The 20077-nt window shown below is 40.8% G+C and overlaps 1 protein-coding gene and 1 pseudogene across 1 annotated transcript; one reads left to right on the plus strand and one right to left on the minus strand.

Moving 5' to 3' along the window:
- Positions 1-2457: 2457 nt before the first annotated feature.
- LOC145417760 (uncharacterized) lies at positions 2458-11841 on the minus strand. Its single transcript, XM_080286366.1, has 5 exons — positions 11830-11841; positions 7875-8030; positions 4095-4188; positions 3259-3397; positions 2458-2645 (listed from the first exon to the last, which is right to left on the minus strand). The coding sequence occupies exons 1-5, from the start codon at positions 11839-11841 to the stop codon at positions 2525-2527; spliced, it is 522 nt and encodes a 173-aa protein (XP_080142492.1). The 3' UTR covers positions 2458-2524.
- LOC145417903 (5S ribosomal RNA) lies at positions 8601-8714 on the plus strand (annotated as a pseudogene).
- Positions 11842-20077: the final 8236 nt, after the last annotated feature.

The following is a 20077-nucleotide window of genomic DNA, read 5'->3' on the forward strand; positions in this document are numbered from 1 at the left end:
AGGAAAAAACAGACAAACAGACATAAACATCCACACTTAACATTATGCATTAGCTACAGTCAATCAAGTGACTCTCACATAACCAGGAAAACACAGGAGTGCCAAACCTTTGCCAAACACTCGATATAAAATTCTTCCAAGCAGCAAAATCCACTATCAAGTTTTCTAGGTAGGAGGATAGCAATGGAACTCATTTTAATATGCAATTTTTCCGAAAACTGCTATGGGCATAACAGCAAAAAAGAATGTCAAACAAGGTGACATATAATGTGGCTTTGTAGTGATTGTATCGGTTCATATGGGTGATTTTCCTTGTTCTACCTCTAAATTGGTAGAACAGGCAGAGAATTTAAGGTTTTCCATTGTCTGCACCAGCTGCTCCAAGGATACAGTACAGGTGGTCCTTGTTTTATACAGTATCAGGCATGTGTTGCAAAATATTACTTGTTCTTCTATATTTTTGATGTCATAAACAGAGGGAACTAACAAACAAGTATATAACTTACAATGGCAATTCAAATTGCAACATTTCTGTATAAGGCACTCACAGAAATAAAAAAGATCATATACATGGCAAAAGATAAAAGAGGGCTTCCTGTATGGGTCTATTTATTTATGCCAACCTGTTCTTGAGGATTTTTTGCCAGTTTCGTTTCTTCAATGCATGACGTCTTTTTCAATTTCATTTTCCTGCTCCCAAACATTTTTGTTCACATTAAAAAAAGGCCTCATGTAGTTCAATGGTTAAGAAAAAAGCCATTAACCCTTTCCTTCCAATTATTTTATACATCATCCCTGCAATCACTAGACAATCTTTTCAATGTATGAGATTAACTGGACCAGAGAAGTTTAACTCAAGATGCCATTCCACCACCACCACCACCACCACCATCATCAATCCCATTTTGTCTCATATAAACAGGAGTATAGGGTCCCAGGTTGAATGCAGTTCCACCAGTATCAACATGTACTATACAATAATAGCTGCATTATCAAAACAATGTGTGAAAGTATTAGCAACCAATTTTTGACAAGGTGCCTACAAAGGGATGCCTTCCCACAATGGCACCGATGCATCCAGACAGGAGACCTGCCCAAATGCAACCATCCTTCAACTTTCCCTCACCTCCCAAAAGGAGGATGGTGAACTGCAGTGTTTGTTTCCTGCAGTCCACTGGGTTCATGTCTGGATGAGCCTGGAGTTGTACATCAGGTATTACAGTCACTAGTAATTTTCTATGGTTATTTATTGAATACCTGTAATTGTTATATGTCATCAGCTTGTACCCAACTTACATTCCACTGCATTCAGCAATGATGCAGAAAGGTTGGACATGTTCTAGCATCGTATGCTTCTGAAATTATCACCCAACCATGGGAGCTTGTCCAAACCTTTGTGCTCTCAGCTTTATGAACGTGGTCTTAAGACTCCATTGTAGGTTACCTTTTTTGACATTCTTCATATCAGTTAATTCAATGGTAATTAAGTAAATAAAAATGCCAAACAAAAGTTGTAATGCTATCAACACAGCTGACTTGGAATGGAAAATTTTTAAATTTGGGAACACATCCCTGACTAAATGTAAGAACTGCACATACTGACCACATATTTTAGTGGGAGTCAGAGTTAGGATGATGATGATGAGGTACAGTATGTACATTGAATCTGACTCAGAATATATTAATTTATATATGTGTGCATACTATATATAAAAATATTATATTACAGGGTGTCCCAGGACTATATCAATACTTCAGGAGTTATATTTAAGTCATTTTAAGTACAGTATAGTGAACATACATCCAATTCTATTATCTTGAAACAACCTGTATGCATAATAAAAGTAACAAGTAAATGGGTCCTCAAAACAAATATAGCCTTACACAGCATCTGAATATATGAGTAAAAATACACTGAGAGGGTTCGTGACAGTGGCATTCATCAACAAAATAAAGTTGTCCATAAAAAAAGTACATTTGGGTAACAGAATTGGATTCCTACTTCAGTACCCTTACGTGTTCGAGCTAACAGAGGTAAAGTAGATAGTGCCAGTGTTGATTGCAAAAAGGTTGTATAAGTGCTGGTAGTGTCAGTGTTAATGGTAAAGGAGCTGGTGTCAGAAATATCAATATGGAGTCTGGTGATATCAGTGTTTGTGGTACAAGACTTGTGGTAGAGTTGTTGGTTTTAAAGCTATTGTTGGAACTGGTGTTATCATGTGTCATGTGTTAGGGGTTTCAGTATTGGAGGAATATGAGTAATTTCAGAGCTGGTGGTATACAAGTTGCACTGGAGGTAACTGGTATTGGAATCAGTGGTGTAAACACTAGTGGAATATGAAGTGTGTAAGAGCTGCTGATGCAGTATAGGCAATGTTATTGCAAATGGTGATGCCAATATTGACAGCATAATGGGTGGTGTCTGAGATGGTGGCATAAGGACAGCATGGAAGTTGTAGTGTCAAACAGAGGATGAGAGTTGGAGTGTGGCTGTGAGGAGGTTTGGGCTGGCAGCATCCGAACGTCAGATGGGGAAGTACATCCGAAGCATTAGCAGTGATCGCTTCATCTGCTGTCTGGAGAGGAAATTCAATAGGGGGCCCAGACTCCACTGAAACAGTGCTGATGGCCGCCGGAATCGTATGCTGCCAATAACATATCAAAATAAGTAACTGTCATCATCATTACCATCATCATCATCCTAAACTTTTTTCTCTGATGCCTTTAAATTAGATGAAGTGGCTACAAAAAAATCACCTCCACGTCATTCTGTTCTCTCTTCAAGTCACACTCTCCTCATTCTGCATAGGCTACTTCTCCTCCAGGATATCCTTGGCCTCCTCTTTCCCCTCCCCTACACCATCTCAATCACATACACTCTCCTTGTCAACCTTTCATACTCCATCCTCTCTACATGGCCACACCATCTCAAGACTCTTCTAGTGCCCTCCAGCACATCTACACCAAATCCATAATGCTCAATCTCTTCATTTGTCTTTCTGCCTCTCCACATAACTCAAACATAAAGTAATTCCCACAGATGATTTACCACAAGATATGATGGACAGACATTCCAAACTGAGATCACAAATACCTTCAATAAATTTACTCTTCAAAGGAAGTCTTTTAAGCTGAATAAAATTACCTGGTACCAGCAAAAATAAAATAAAATTTATCTCATCACGTTGAAGAGTTTAACAGCAAACTAAGAATTAATAAAAGGACTTACTGTAATAGGTACAAAGAGATGTCACTGACCTGAATGTGAGGTTGGTTGTCTTGTGTGTCTTCTCCTCCATGGTGATGGTGAGGCGGGGCCGCAGGAGAGCATTAGATTCCAGCACTATTAACTGGTTGGCACGGTACTCCGCAACATTCAGCAGCACCACATACTCTCCTAAAACAAAAATACAACTTCACTACACCACATAAGTAGTTTTTACTCACAGGTATTCACTGCTGCTTCAACCGATGCATCACCAACACACCCTCACTACAAAACGATCACAGTAATTGGTAGTCACTACTGTATAAATTCAGCAGAGCATTAGACTCCAACACTATCAATTGCAGCAAAGAGATATAGCCAATGATAATATTCTCATGAGACCTAAAAAAAAGGTTTATACAAGGAACATGGGACATGGGAAGACTCTGCACTCTCTTTTCCTTGTCCGTCCTACAAAAAAAATCATGAGTGCGAGTGGGAATCAATCATAAGTATACATGGGAAGACTCTGCACTCTCTTTTCCTTGTCCGTCCTACAAAAAAAATCATGAGTGCGAGTGGGAATCAATCATAAGTATTTTTGTGAATCCAGGCCTTGAACAGAAGGCTGTAGCCAGTAATTGCATTTGGAACCTGGTGGTTAAATGAACAGAATGCCTATCGGATTGAAGGCCTTGATCAGTACGGTATCATCTGACTCCCTCAGGTGACTTGCTAATTTTCTGATCACATACTGCTATCAGAGAACTAGGTTGGTTATTTGCTGGGATATGGTAGCCTAGCCTTGGACCCTTACACCTTAATGGGATCGAATGTTATTTTATTGCACTTACAAAGGATGATAATGAAACATGAAGGTACCCACCCAGCAGAGGTACCTCATATATGGCCTGGTACTTCTTTCCCACACCAAGGGGGCGGCTGTCAGCAGCCTTGAAGTGCGACAGCAATTGGAACCACTGGTGGGGAAAACAGTCACTTGGAGTAAGTGCTTCTACTGCATTTTCATACATACATACATACATAGAAATGATGTCATGCTTCCTCTTAAGGAATCCCCGCAGCTCCTGGGGTTAATTAAAGTACAAATGAAGCTTCCTATGGACTGGAAACTAAACCAAGAGTCAAAACCAACTAATTCTTTCCTAACAATTGTTGAAAGCTGCTGGTATTAAGAAGTAAATCTATGATGTGTAATAAGATCAGAAATAATGTGTAAGTCTTAGCTTGGACTTTGATTCTATTCTATCTATCTATCTATTGCCAGACGCCTCAATCCCGTTTGGGGTGGCCACAAACAAATTGCCTCCAAGTCGCCCTGTCCCCCGCCATTTCACTCCCCTCCTCCCAACTCACACCCCCCTCTCTCATATACCTCTCCAACCCATCCCTCCATCTCATCCTCGGCCTCCCCCTCCCTCTTTCCCCCTCCATCTCACTCACATACACTCTCTTCGTCAGTCTTTCACCCTCCATCCTCTCCACATGGCCAAACCACCTCAGTGTGTTCCTCATAACGCTTCCTATCACATCCACATCAACACCACAATGCTCCTTTATATCCTCATTCATCAGCCTGTCTCTCCATGTGACTCCACAGGCTCCTCTTAAATAACTCATTTCCACTGCTCTCACTCTTGACTTGTGTCCTTCCAACAACGTCCAAGCTTCACTTCCGTACATTAGAGTTGGTATCACAATGCTGTCATGTAGTAACTTTTTCACTTCCATGCTCACTTCCCTGTTTCTTATCACTACTTTCAAGGAACCAGCAACCTTTCTTCCCTGCTGTACCCTTTCAAGCACTTCATCCTCCAAACCTCCATCCTTACTCATCACACTACCCAAGTACTTAAACGTACTCACATTTTCCAATTCCTCACCATCCAACCTCACGGTACATTCACTGACTTCACCTCTCTCAAAGACCATCACTTTACTCTTCCCTACATTCACCTTTAGATTCCGTTTCTTACACACTCTCTCAAACTCATCCACCAAGCCTTGCAGCTCCCCTTCATCTTCACTCAACAACACAGTATCATCTGCAAACAACAGTACAGGGAGTTTCCAAACACTATCCTCTCCCACCAGGGCCACTCCAACATCCACTACCCTACCTTGTACCTCTTTTATTACCCCATCCATGTACAGATTGAACAACCATGGAGACATGACACAACCCTGTTTCAACCCAACCTTCAAAGAGAAATATTCACTTCTACATGTACAGTATATACTCATGGCTGGGTGTGTCCTGCCTAAAAGTGACACATGTGAGGCTAGAATTTATTTGTTTTCACCTTACATAACTGGGTTATTGCCAAAACATGAACTCTAGGCCATAGTTGCATGAAATTCACTAAACCTAGGCTGCAAGGTAGTGATGAGTCTTCTCAGTTACTTGTCAAATATAACTAAACTTGGCCATTAATTGAGATGTGTGGGGTTAGGGATCTTTGTCAGGTTACAGTTAATGCACTTCAGTTGCCAAACTTGCAGCAGCACTCCCAGGGCTGACGGTAGCCCTCTGTCTACTATCTAAAACTGTCTTTTAGCAGTCTGTATTACGAAAGGGGCACAAAAGTGTCAACTATCCTTAACCCATTCAATCATATAATAATCTGGATTATTCTTCCTTTGTCCAACAGCTGAATGTGAAGCTACATATGGAATATGTTTGTATCTATCATGTGAAGCCCAGGATTTTGAGGAGAGGAGGGGGCTTGAATGGCGAGTGAATGGGAGTGTGGCCCAATCAATTGGACAAACTTTGGTTAGTATCTCACTCTATCACATTCTTTTCTGGCTCTCTAAATAATACCTCATCCCACCCTAAGCCAGGAAAGGAGGGTCTGGATGACGATGATAATGATGATGATATTCTTCCTCCAAGTGATTTTATCGACTAGTGATGAAGGGATGAATGAATGCTATATCTAACCCCTCCTGTTTGAAATCTCTTCTGATGAATACAATTATCTGGAGTTGGCATGAGTAAAAAAAAGAAATTTCATCAGACTGATGGGGTTAAATGCTCTGGAGAGACTTGAATTGGTAAGAGTTTACATATCTGGGTGCAATGGCAAGAGAAGAAAGTTAAATGTACAAAGAGAATACAAAGCAGAGTAGCAGAAGGAAGGAAAGTAGAGAGTGTTATTAAGACCCCGACATGAAAAATGAGGTCTGAATGTGGTAGCTGCAAGAGACTTGCATGATGAAGTCTTAGTGACCACCTGGGATGAGGTCATAGAGTGTGACATCAGTGGTAAGGGTCTGAATAGGGAGGCTGCCAAAGATTAAGCAACATAGAGAGCTGCCATTAGGTGATTAACAGCATGGCATACATGCATGCTGGAGCCTGTATAAACAATACGGTACGATACAATATGATTAACATTCGGGTAGAGCAGTGGAAATGGAGTTTATGAGAAATGTTCATGGAGTGCAGAGAGTGGATGGGAGAAGGCATACAGTGATTCATGAAAGATGTGAAGCAGTCTGTGGACACCAGGGTAGAAAAAAGTATGTTTTGATGGTACAGTCATGTGGAGAGAATGAGTGTATATTAGGCAGTGAAAAAGGTATACCTGGGTGCATCAGAGGTAGGAGGTGGCATGGTAGGTCAAGAAGGAGGACAGATAAGGTAAATTTGTGTGTGCAAGACTGAGAGGGCTGGAGGCTGATGATGCTACGGAAATGACAAGGGATCAAGATGGTTGGATGAATTTTGTATCAAGTGCATGACAATGGTATGGCATCCCATTTTTAACTGAACTGGTGGTAGGTACTAGTGAGCATCATCCACTCACTTGATGTAGTGCTGCCTACTTCTTCCTTCACCTTTATCATTCTTTGCGTATTATCTCCTCTCTTTTCTCCCATCTTTCCTGTCACTTTTTATTATTCTTCTTTCCTTTCAGGTGGCTTTACATTGAGTGACAACCATAATGGCTTCCTGTAAGACAGGAAACTATTAACAATGCTGGGTGATAACCATATGACCAACCCATACCTGTTCCCTAAGTGTCAACAACTGGGTTGGTGGAGGGTTAGTGCCCCTCCCCATAGCACTACTAACTCAAAAACAAACGGCCACCCCTTCCAGGATTATGGCATCTTGCTGTTCACAGATAGACTGTCATCACAATGACTCTGTCTAATAAGTATTTTAAACCTACATGTAGAAGAAGCGCCTATAAGGTGGCCCGATGATTCTCGGGTTTGAATGGTAAGCAAATGTGTGGACCATTTTACTGGGTATGCTGTTGCTTAATTCTCCCATCTCCTTCCTTATGCTTGCCTTCTGGACCCTACAACACTCTGCTTGTGGGTGGAGAGGTGGGATGATGATAATGATGTAGCTACTGTAGATATGTGCAATAGACAATGAAGTGGAAAGAAGATAAACTGAGGAGTATTTGCTGGAAGATGGACTGGGATAAAAGGAATGTAACAGGCAGGACACAAACACATGAAGGTCTTTAGTTGGTAGTCAGCCTTTATAAACTCCTGCCTACATTTCAATAGAATAGCAATTACTGTATCTTCCATAACAAAAAATTCACAATGAAAAATGATTCAGGTTTTTCTGCAGCAATATATGAAGCTTCGAAATTTTAAGTAAAAGAACACTGCAACTTACTTTTTCAACTTGGTCAGGGTTTGTGATGAATCGCTGGAGCATCTGAGGTGACGTGTATAATGTGCCAGACTGTGTGGCCTCCCATGTGGTGGTGTCAGTGTTGACCTGGTACAGTACTGCCACTGTACCAAACACCAATGCTATCACCACCTGTGTCTGATATAGAAATGCCATTACTCACATAAATCATGGTGTAAACAGCATACAGTATCCAGGACTGTGGGGCTAAAAATGGCAGTTTTTCATTACAACACCAATACAGTAAGGAAATGAAAAATAAATACTGTAGGTCAACTTTGGCCACGTGGAGAGGATGGAGAGTGAAAGACTAACGAGGAAAATGTATGTGAGTGAGGTGGAGGGGGAGAGAGGGAGGGGGAGGCTGAAGATGAGATGGAAAGATGGAATGGAGAGGTAGGTATATGAGACAGGGGGATGTGAGCTGGGTGGAGGGCAGCGTAACAAAGAGGTGATTTGTTTGTGGCCACCCCTTATGGGATTAAGGCATCTGGCAATAGACAGAGACAGATTGATCACCTTTCTATGGGGGGGTGGAAATTATACAGTACGGTAACAATGGAATCATATAAATCTTAAATCAGTATCTCTTGGACCTAAACCTTTCATTATTTGGACCTAACCTTAACCTGTGGATTGCACAATTACCTTTTTTTATCCAACCCTGTGGTGTGCAAAAAATGAAGATTTTTTTTTTTTTTACTTTTTGTTTATTACCACGTTGAGTACACCGCTTCCCGTCCGATCAGTGAAGTTAAGCAACGTTGGGTCTGGTTAGTACTTGGATGGGTGACCGCCTGGGAACACCAGATGCTGTTGGCATCCCTACATGTCAAGTGGGGTTGGTGGAGGATTAGTGCCCCTCCCTGTAAAACAATTAACTCTAAGCCATTGGCCACCCCGTCTGGGATACATGGCGTCTGGCAATGGATGGATGGATGGATGGTTTATTATAAATGAAGATAAACATCCAGGGCATCATCTGGTGAAAAAAATAAAATCACTCTCTCTCCGTCTTTGCATGGGATCATTTGTAAGTTTATGCAGGGAAGTACCAGTAGTGAAAAAAAATATATATATATATTATAAACTTGAAGATAAACATCTAGGGCATCACCTGGTGAAAAGAAAAAACTCTCTTTCTCCCTCTTTGCATAACGCCAAGTGTAAGTTTGCATAGAGGTGGAGTATATAGTTAGCAGTGACGTACGGCCAGCACAGCCTGAGCTGTGGCTTGCAAGGCAACGCTACCCAGTCTGAGCTGTAGCTCGCAATCCACGGGTTAACATCCATTAACATTAACCTGAATATCCTTTAACCCCTTAACCGCGGGGCGTCACTTTCGTGACGCTTGGGAGCAAGGGATCATACCGCGGGGCGTCGCTTTTGTGATTCTGTGTTATTTTGAATTCACCCGGGCTTTCAAGTGGGGGCTTGTATCATCTATCAGTACTGACAATGTCCAACACTAGTCAGCACTCCTAATCTCATCTGTACTCCCATCCATTGTTGACAATTTAGCCATTTCTCCCCGTTCTTGACTCCCCTCCCTACCCCCACTCCATTACCCTATCCTCTCGCCTGCCCGGCCATGCTACGCTAAGTAAATCTTCCCTGGAATTTTTCACTGATTTCATCCATTGATATAAGCCCTATGTCGTATTCTTATACCAAATAATATATACAAGAAAGAAATCAGGTAAGTGAGAGTGCCATACACCTGGAATTGGCTAATTATCACCTGACAACACCTCACGTGCACTCGTTCGCTAATTTTCGCTGTTTTTTTCCCCTTGAAATATGCCGTATAATCTATTTTCGTAATAAATATACATGTAAGGAGAGAAGGGAGAACCCTAAGTGATATTTACATTCACCTGGAACTACCTAATTTATAATGTATTGTCTACATTTCCTGCCAATCATATCAGTGCTACACAAAGCTGTTTCAAGATTTAACATTGGTAGCTCTGATTATATATCTCCTAAGTAGGCCTCTAATCTATTTTCGTAATAAATATACATGTAAGAAGGGAAGGGAGAAGCCTAAATGATATTTACATTCACCTGGAACTACCAAATTTATAATGTATTGTCTAGATTTCCTGCCAATCATATCAGTGCTAGGCTTAGCTGTTTCAAGAGCTACGTTGGTAGTGCTGAATAACCCTCAAGTAGGCCTCTCAACCCGGGCCGGCCCTCCTAGCAGTTCTCTCTCAGATTCCGAAGAGGAGGTACGGCTCATCCTCTTGCTGACTTCAGGGCCTTTTTTCACCCCCATGCAAGGGCCTTGTGACCTTTACCCCCTACTAAACCTCGTGTGGAAAGAGGTAAAGGGCTGACAATTGATAAAAGAGTGACTACGATCTTTCTATTGAGTAAAACAGTGCAAGTGGAATTGTAAATAATGTGTAAATAATGTGTAAACAGCAAGTGAAAGTAATGAATGTAAATATACGTGAACAATGGAAAATAGTTTTATAAGTTATTTCAAGTGACAGTGCACAACACAGTGTAAATAAAATAGAAATGTAAATAACGTAAATAAAATAGAGAACGTAAATAGAAATGTAAATGAGTAGTATTATAAGAATACGAGTATATACCCTAGGAGTAATGAAAGTGAAAGTTTCACTCTAGCATGTCTGAATGCTATGAGTTATGAGAGTGAAGATGAAAGTGACATTCACTCTGTGCCAGTATACAGGACGAGAAAGTGAATGCTACGTATTTTACTGAAAGAAATTGAATCCCTACAGTGACAATAAACTAATACTACTGAAGGAAACTTATGGATAAAGAATGTAGATATATATAAGCGTTATATAGTAATAGAAATATAAAGTGTGAGGGGTTTTATGAATAATAAATGACAGACTACCATGAGCGAACTAGTGCCAGTGCGACGATCAGACGCGCTCGTAATTTCCATTGCTTTCACAGTGTTTTTTTTTTTAGTATGGATCCCAAACTACTTGAAAATTGTAGAATAGTGTTTATAGTGTTTGTATCTGGCTGTGGTAATCATATTACGGGTTGTCGGGAAGTGTAAAGTGGAGACTTCGTTACCCTACTTCAGAGGTCTCCACAAGTCCTACGGTAACCGACGAAGGCTCAACAATCATTCCAGGAGAAAGCTGAAGGTATGTGCCATAAGCATATGTAATTTTATTATTCTAGGACTAATAACTGATTTTTGGCAAATATTTTTTGAGAGTCTGTCGGAGCCCAAATAACCCCGCGGCACACGCAAGTCATTGGTAAACAAGCCCGCGGTATAGGGGTTAAAAAAGTATCTGAATTAAAAATTCCCTCAAACAATATCTAAACTAATGGTAGAAGCTACATCCTTCAGCCCTACCCCTGGCATCCTTGAAACATAACCTCAGCTCATGTAACAGTAATATCAAATAAAATGATGTTAAAACAATACTGGTACTGGCAATATTTTCAAAGATTAAAAGTGTGACAAGCCAAATGGTTTCCTGCAAGCCAAGGAACCATTTACAACAGTGGGTGGTAACCATATAACTAAACCATACGTGCTCCCTACGTGTCAAGTGGATTGGTGGAGGGTTAGTGCCCCTCGCTGTAAAACAAATAACTCAGTCAAATGGCCACCCCATACGGGATTATGGCGTCTGGCAATACATAGATAGATAGATAGAAAAGTTAAATCTGGTGATGAGCTTTGAGGTTGATTCTGCCATTTTCACACGTTCAATAAATGGTGTTTGTCACTTAAAGGTAACCACAGTTATTCAGGTCAAGTTATTACTGAACTACTTTCAAAAATGGTTTCTCCCACACTGTCATTCTGGCAGTCACATGTCAAAAACCGACTAATACCAAATGAAAATAAATAACTCTATTGAAAAATTCAACAGGGGGGCTCATTAATCATCATATTCCGGCCAAAACTTAATGCAGCACTTACCCTAGACACCATGATTAAAGTTTCCGAGTGGTACTGCTGGCGTTCTATACTGGTGTTCCGGGCCGGCCTCCCTCACATCCTCACTCCACCAAGGGCACTACAGGCTAGCAACTGGGTGCCAAGAAGCTGTACTGTGGCGTGTGATGGTGTGTGAGGACGGTCAATAAGGAATTCCACCTCTACACCTAATGATACACAGGTTTGTTTTGACGTTGCTATAACACTTCAGCATTCGTTTCCGGCGCTTATCTTCTCGACATCATTGAAGCTTAATTGAATGCTAACATGCACAATTCATTACATTTACATCATGATACCGGAAAACTTGATTATGTCTGAGCAATTTATTATATGTTCGTGTTGCATGTATCTTTCCTGCGCTTATTAAAAATCAGCTGTGACGAAAGTTCATTCAATCGAAACCATTTAGTTAAACAAAACAGTGAATTATTGTGATTGGTATTTATTAATCTGACGAAAGTGGCATTATTCTATTATCTCAGAGTGTCTGTCTCATTATTCACTGATAACAGCTATGCCAATAGTACACGCAAAGAAAATTTTCATAGTGTGTCCTTAAACTAATTTGACGTTTTTTTACAAGTCAATCTTGCAAAGAAAACTTTGTGTATAAGGAAACGATTTAAATCCATATCAGACGATGCATTTGTTCTTTATTTTTTAGAAGTTGAAGATCACCATCAGATGTAGAAGCACTCGAATCTGAACTACATTTTTCAAGCCAGCTCGAGCAAACTGCTGTGCAATGCACATAGGAAGAGGAAACCCACATGTGAGGTAGGTGAAGTTGATGGGAATGAAACCAAGTTCTGGGGACTGAGGGCTGATCAGTATTTACTCTGCGGGCTCCGTTTTCCGGCGGATTTTCCTCTTCATCAACTTCGTTTCATGCTGTGAGGGGTGATTTGATAAGAATTTTACAGGGTAAAAAGGAAAAAGGTATTCTGTGTACCTTACAACAATAAGTATTCAATGAATCAATCAACATACTCTTCTTTGGAGTCTCCGAAGATAATTGTCTCATGACACCTTACCTTACAACAATAAATATTCAATGTATCAATCAACATTCTGTCCTTTGGACTTTCCAATGACTTGTCTCACACCATACGTCTCTCTCTCTCTCTCTTTCAGAAAATATGCTACATGTTCATGCATCCATCAGTATTTGTTGCAATCTCTTTGATCCTATGTAAAGCACACTCTAATCAACTCTGCACTGTTTTTCCTGATGGTTATCGCTGTGGTAATGGCGCTTTCATTACGACATTTACAACTTGATGTCAGAGATCTTGAGCCAAATCTAATTACCATATGAGGCCAGCACGATGCAAAAATTATATATATATATTGTAACCAGATAGACCACATTGCAATTAGCAGAAGGCATAGGAGTTATTTGCAAGATGTTTGCGTAAGAAGGGGGCAGATATAGGTAGTGATCATCAACTTGTGTCAAAGATTAAAATAAAACTTAAGAGAAACGTTAATGGTAATTGTACAGGAGGTAAAAATTATTATTTTGATGAGCTGAGGAGTGATGAGAACACGAAGGAAAGGTTTCGGTGGGAATGTAGGAACAGGTTTCTAGTCCTGCAAACTTTGATGGAATCTGAAGACAGTGATATTAATCGAATGTGGAGAGAGGTAAAAGAGGTTTTGCATGAGAGTGCTCAGATTACTATTAAGAAAAAGGGAAAAGCGAGAAGGAAAAAGTGGATGTCAGATGAAACACGGAATGCAGAAAAGGAAAGAGGCTAAGTTAAGAGGTGAAGAACATGTTGATGGTCAGATAGTTGACGTGCTTAGAGCAAAGTACTGGAGTTTACATTCTGAAGTAAAAAGACTTGTTACACGTGATAAGAGGAGGCAATATGATGAAAAGGCAACAGAGACAGAAATTATTTAAGTAAAAATGACGGTCAGAGCACAAGAGCAGCGCAGGCCATAAAGGAGTTAACTGGGACTGAAAAGAGAGGGAAGGAAATACCTGTACGAGACAGAAATGGTAATTTGATTACTAAAGATTTGGATATAAAACGAAGGTGGAAAGAGCACTTTGAATCTGCTCTAAATAGACCAATCCCAGCTGAAGAGGACATTTTGCCAGCCGAGAGAGATTTGCAGATAGAAACAGGGGATATAACCTTGGAAGAGGTAGCAAAATCTATAAAGGAGTTAAAGAATTTTAAGGCCCTAGGAGAGGATGGAATATTTCCTGAAATGCTTAAGGTGGAAGATGACGAGTTGATGAATGCGCGTTTGAAACTTTTTAATGTGGCTTGGGATAATGTGGAATTCCAGAAGAGTGGAAAAATGGAGTGATTATAAAAATACCAAAAAAAGGAGATTTAAGTGTGTGACAATTGGAGGGGGATAACTTTGACACCTGTAGTTACAAAAGTGTTTTCCAAAATCTTGTTGAACAGAATAGAGCCAGTAATTGCAGTAATTGACAAATTTTTAAGAGAAGAACAAGGGGATTTAGAAAGGGTCGAGGTTGTAATTATCAGATTTTTATTGTAAGGCATCTAATGCAACATGCTAATGAGATGAAAATGCCACTTATAGTATGTGTTTTGTGGATTTTGAAAAGGCGTTTGATAGTGATTCACGTGGAGCTGTGTTGAAAATTATGAGATTCTATGGTATACCAGAAAAGTTTGTAAATATTAATCGAAGCCTGCTTGAAGGTACGTTTTGTAAGGTAATGGTGGGTGGTTTTTTGAGTGATCCATTTGAAGTTAGGTCAGGAGTGATTCAAGGAGGAGTTCTTTCACCATTGCTGTTTGTTTTGGTTATGGATTATGTTATGAGAAAGGTTGTAAGGAGAACAGGTGCAGGAATTAACTGGAAAGAAAATAAGAAGCCGATGGATTTGGACTATGTTGATGATATTGTACTGATTTGCGGAAGTATTTACGAGATGCAGAGGGTGCTTGATTCTGGTGGAGGAAGGAGAAACAGTGGGATTGGTAATAATTTGTGGAAAGATAGAAATTATTCATATGAACGTGGAGAACCAAATCGATTGTGTAATTAGGAATAATGTGGTGAAGAATGTAGAAAGCTTTAAATGTCTGGGAACGATTGTATCATCTAATGGATCATTAAACAATGAAATTGAGGAGATGATTAGACAGGCTTGGCGCGATGTTGCAATGTTGAAATCTGTTTGGAATAATAATATGCTTTCGGTACATACTAAAGTGAAAATTTACAAGTCCATGGTTAGACCAATTTTAATTTATGGGCATGAGTCATGGTACAGTACAATTGCAACAGATCAGAAAGGATTGGGATTTGAAAACAGAATAGCCTACTGAGAAGGATTCTTGGAGTAAAGTGGCAAGACAGTTACAAGTGAAAGAGTAAGGGATATTACAAGAGTGGAACCAGTTAATGAATATGTGAGACTGTCTAGCTGGAAGTGGCTGGGGCACATATACAGAAAAGAAGGCAGTTTAATAAAGGATGTGCCAGAGTGGACTGCTAGAGGGAAGAAGAGGTAGAGGTAGGCCGAGGGAAACCTGGTTGAGGACAATGAAAAAAGAAGCAGGAGAGGAGTGTTGGTGGGACCTGAAGGAGATGGCAATCAGAGACAAATATTGGTGGAGAGAGTTCATCGAGGCTCTATGCATCCCGTGGGGTGCCACAGGAAATGATATATATATATATATATATATATATATATATATACTTATTGACAGGATACTTATTGACAGAGTTAGAGAAAGAACAGAGAAATTAGTTGGAGAAGAACAGGGAGGCTTTAGGAAGGGAAGAGGTTGTGTAGATCAGATATTCATTCTTAGATCTTTAGTGGAAAAGTTTCTAGAGAAGGGAAAGAAGCTGTATGCGGCTTTCATGGATTTGGAGAAAGCATATGACAGGGTGGATAGACAAGGATTGTGGAAGGTGTTAAGAATGTATGGAGTAGATGGGAAGTTGTTGAATGCTGTGAAGAGTATGTACGATGGTGCGAAGGCTGCAGTGCGTGTGGATGGTGAACTATGTGAATTTTTCTCTTTGAAAGTTGGGTTGAAACAGGGATGTGTCATGTCTCCATGGTTGTTCAATCTGTACATGGATGGGGTAATAAAAGAGGTAGCCTACCGTACAAGGTAGGGTAGTGGATGTTGGAGTGGCCCTGGTGAGAGAGGATAGTGTTTGGAAACTCCCTGTACTGTTGTTTGCAGATGATACTTTGTTGTTGAGTGAAGACAAAGGGGAGCTGCAAGGCTTGGTGGATGAGTTTGGGAGAGTGTGTAAGAAACGGAATCTAAAGGTGAATGTAGGGAAGAGTAAAGTGATGGTCTTTGAGAGAGGTGAAGTCAGTGAATGTACAGCGAGGTTGGATGGTGAGGAATTGGAAAATGTACTACCGTACTTGGGTAGTGTGATGAGTAAGGATGGAGGTTTGGAGGGTGAAGTGCTTGAAAGGGTACAGCAGGGAAGAAAGGTTGCTGGTTCCTTGAAAGCAGTGATAAGAAACAGGGAAGTGAGCATGGAAGTGAAAAAGTTACTACATGACAGTATTGTGATACCAACTCTAACGTATGGAAGTGAAGCTTGGACGTTGTTGGAAGGACACAAGTCAAGAGTGAGAGCAGTGGAAATAAGTTATTTAAGAGGAGCCTGTGGAGTCACATGGAGAGACAGGCTGACGAATGAGGATATAAAGGAGCATTGTAGTGTGGATGTGGATGTGATAGGAAGCGTTATGAGGAACACACTGAGGTGGTTTGGCCATGTGGAGAGGATGGAGGGTGAAAGACTGACGAAGAGAGTGTATGTGAGTGAGGTGGAGGAGGGAAGAGGGAGGGGGAGGCCGAGGATGAGATGGAGGGATGGGGTGGAGAGGTATATGAGAGGGGGGTGTGAGTTGGGAGCAGGGCAGTGAAATGGCAGGGGACAGGGCGACTTGGAGGCGATTTGTTTGTGGCCACCCCAAACGAGATTGAGGCGTCTGGCAATAGATATATCTATCTATCTGTCTATATCTATATCTGTCTATCTATATCTATCTATATCTATATCTATCTGCCTATCTATCTATCTATATATATATATGTATATATATATATATATATATATATGTATATATATATATATATATATATATATATATATATATATATATATACAGTATATACAGTACCGGTATATATATATATATATATCTATATATATATATATATATACTGTATATTGCTTTGTGTGTGTGTGTGTGTGTGTGTGTGTGTGTGTGTGTGTGTGTGTGTGAAACCCATTCCTTACTGATCGTCACCTAGTGGTTTATTATGGACATACCGGTATGTACTCATTCTGAAGCATATTAAAGACAATTTGCTGGAAGTGCTGAGGGGTGGCCCATGACCAAAGCAACTATTTCTCAGAGCAATGGCACAAAGGGCAAGATCTCAGAAAAAGATCAGATGTATGACTCCCCTGTAAGCTTTGTCTTTAAGCTGTTGGTCTGAACCCTAGTAGATTGTTTTCGTGAAATGCCGCTCGACCACTGTACCAGATTTGGTTCATATAGGAAAATAAACTAATTTCTCGCGGCTGCCGTAAGAATAGTTCCGACCCCATTATAAAGAGCTCGTCCTGTAGGCTTTGTCTTTAAGCTATAGTTATGTCCTGAAATCTCGTTAATTTTGTCATGAAGTGTCCCTCGACCACTCTACCACATTTGGTTCATGTCGAAAAAAAAAAAAGCTTCCTTAGGACCGGAACTATTCTCACACCTGCCGTGAGAATAGCTCCGGTCCCTATATAACGATCTTGTCCTGTAGGCTTTACCTTTCAGCTATTGCTCTGAATCCTCATAGATTTTGTCATGAGCCACTATTCGAGCTTTCTACCAAGTTTGATTAATATCGGGTAAATAATATGTGCCCTGAAGCCCGGAACTACTGTCACAGCTGCCGTGAAAACAGTTCTGGCCCCTATATAGCGAAAAGTTTTATCTGATTTAAACATGGATTTTTGCATCTTAATCCTAGTCTTGTTCGTTTTCCTATATAAATATTTGCATCTCGGCTCTAGTACTCTTCACTTTCCCCTATAAATTTTTTGCACCTCCTTCCTAGTCCTCTTTATTTTCCCCATATAAATCTCAATCCTTGTCTTCTTCATTTTCCCACATAAATTTTTGCATCTCAGTCTTACTCGTCTTCATTTTCCCAATTAATTTTTTTTGCATAACAGCCCAAATTTTCTTCATGTTCCCATATAAATTTTTGCATCTCGGGCTTAGTCTTCGTTTTCCCACATAAATTTTTGCATATCCGTCCTAGCATTCTTCGTTTTCCCATATAAATTTTTGCATCTCATTCCTCGTCGTCTTCACTTTCCCACAAAAATATTTACATCTAAGTCCTGAATTTCTGTAGTCTCGATTCCCCACACGGCCAGTCGCGGGGACCCAAGTGTGCTTAGGCTGGACAACACCTACGAGGCCATGATGGACACTGCGATGGCCACCGTGTACCTCAAACTCTAGGCTGACCGCTTGAGGGCGACCAACGTGACCTTTTGCCCCTTGATGGAAGCCCTCTAGACCGACAGGCTATTGAACGAAACCTCTTCCAGGCGTGAATTCCAAGCTAACTGGCTGAAAAGATCTCTGGCCGTGTACCAAATGTCCTCCCGCCGTGGTGCTTCCCCAGAGGAGTGTGTTGGGTCGGTGTCCTTATGTCCCTGTTGCCTGTCTCTTCGTTCTGGCTTGTGGGTCCAGCATAGCAACACGCACCACACCCGCCACAACTAACACTACCGCCAACTGAAGCTTGCCTGCCTGTATACAGTATTAAGAGTTAGATGTTTACACACACACACACACACACACACACACGGTATTAAGAGTTAGATGTTTACACACACACACACACACACACACACACACACACACACACACACACACACACACACACACACACACACACACACACACGGTATTAAGAGTTAGATGTTCACACACACACACACACACACGGTATTAAGAGTTAGATGTTCACACACACACACACACACACACACACACACACGGTATTAAGAGTTAGATGTTCACACACACACACACACACACACACACACACACAAACTGAATCACTGCATTTTGAAGGCTGGGACCCAGGCCTTATGGGAGGTGCGTTGAGGGGTAGGGGTATACATATATACATACATACACACATACATACATGCACACATATATGCATACACAGTGGCGTACCCAGAAAGTTGAAAAAGGGAGGGGGCCTTTTTTTTTTCTTTTTAACTTCGCAGACTGTGACTTTGGCGAGCGCAGCGAGCCCGTACAGCTGGGGGGTTTGGGGGGTGTTGTAAGCCCCCCCCCCCCGAGAAAACTTTGCATTTTGGCCAATTTTTAAATCATTCTGAGGCCATATGGAATGGGTATACGACATAAATATAGCATATTCTAAAGTCATTTTTAAGTGCTCTGTGCCACTGAGTTATGATTCAGTCTCTCCAGTAACCTGATACTACTAAAATTCAGACACTCACATTTCGATCAAACAACTTTACAACTTTAATAAGCTAATATATATATATATATATATATATATATATATATATATATATATATATATATGCAAAAGGGGGGGCCATGGTTGCATGCCCCCCCTCCCTCGGTACGCCACTGTGCATACATACTCAGAAATACACAAGAGCACTAGTCGACTATGTAGTTGCGTCGTGCCAGAGGAGCAGTATATAAGACACAGAGGGGCAGAGCAAAACAGATTCATACGATACTTATATACACATAAGCACCCAGCGAGAGTACCAGTAGACTGCGTACCGGTACCTGTGTTATGTCGAAACAGTAGCAAATGACGTAGGAGGCAGGGCAGAGTATTGGGCAGTTAGCGGCATGGAGTGGAGAGGCATATGAAAGAGGGGGATGTGAGCTAGGGGGAGGGCAGTTAAATGGCGGGGGACAGAGCGACATGGAGGCGATTTGCTTTTGGCCACCCCTTAGTGGATTAAGGCGTCTGGTTATAGATAGATTGGTAGATAGACAGAGACAGCATGTGAGCTAAAATGGTGTCATTTAAGTAATAAACTAGTAATTAATTGTGTCTTTCCCCTTAGAAAAGTGCAGGGATGGGTGCGGCTATCGAAGGTGTCGTTTGTCATGTATTATTAATGATCCTTGCTCTCACTAACAAATACAGGATAAGTACCGATAACTCAAGCA

This window comes from Coenobita brevimanus, chromosome 111, assembly GCF_032717465.1.
Source record: "Coenobita brevimanus isolate Jiangsu-jjx chromosome 111, ASM3271746v2, whole genome shotgun sequence".
Lineage (NCBI taxonomy): Eukaryota > Metazoa > Arthropoda > Malacostraca > Decapoda > Coenobitidae > Coenobita > Coenobita brevimanus.

Excerpts from the sequence above, each read along its gene's own strand:
- LOC145417760 (XM_080286366.1), bottom strand. Across the intron at positions 4,189-7,874 it reads ACCCTGACCAAGTTGAAAAA|TGGTTCCAATTGCTGTCGCA; the intron begins GTAAGTTGCAGT and ends TTTCCCCACCAG. Across the intron at positions 3,398-4,094 it reads ATATGAGGTACCTCTGCTGG|GAGAGTATGTGGTGCTGCTG; the intron begins GTGGGTACCTTC and ends TTTTTGTTTTAG.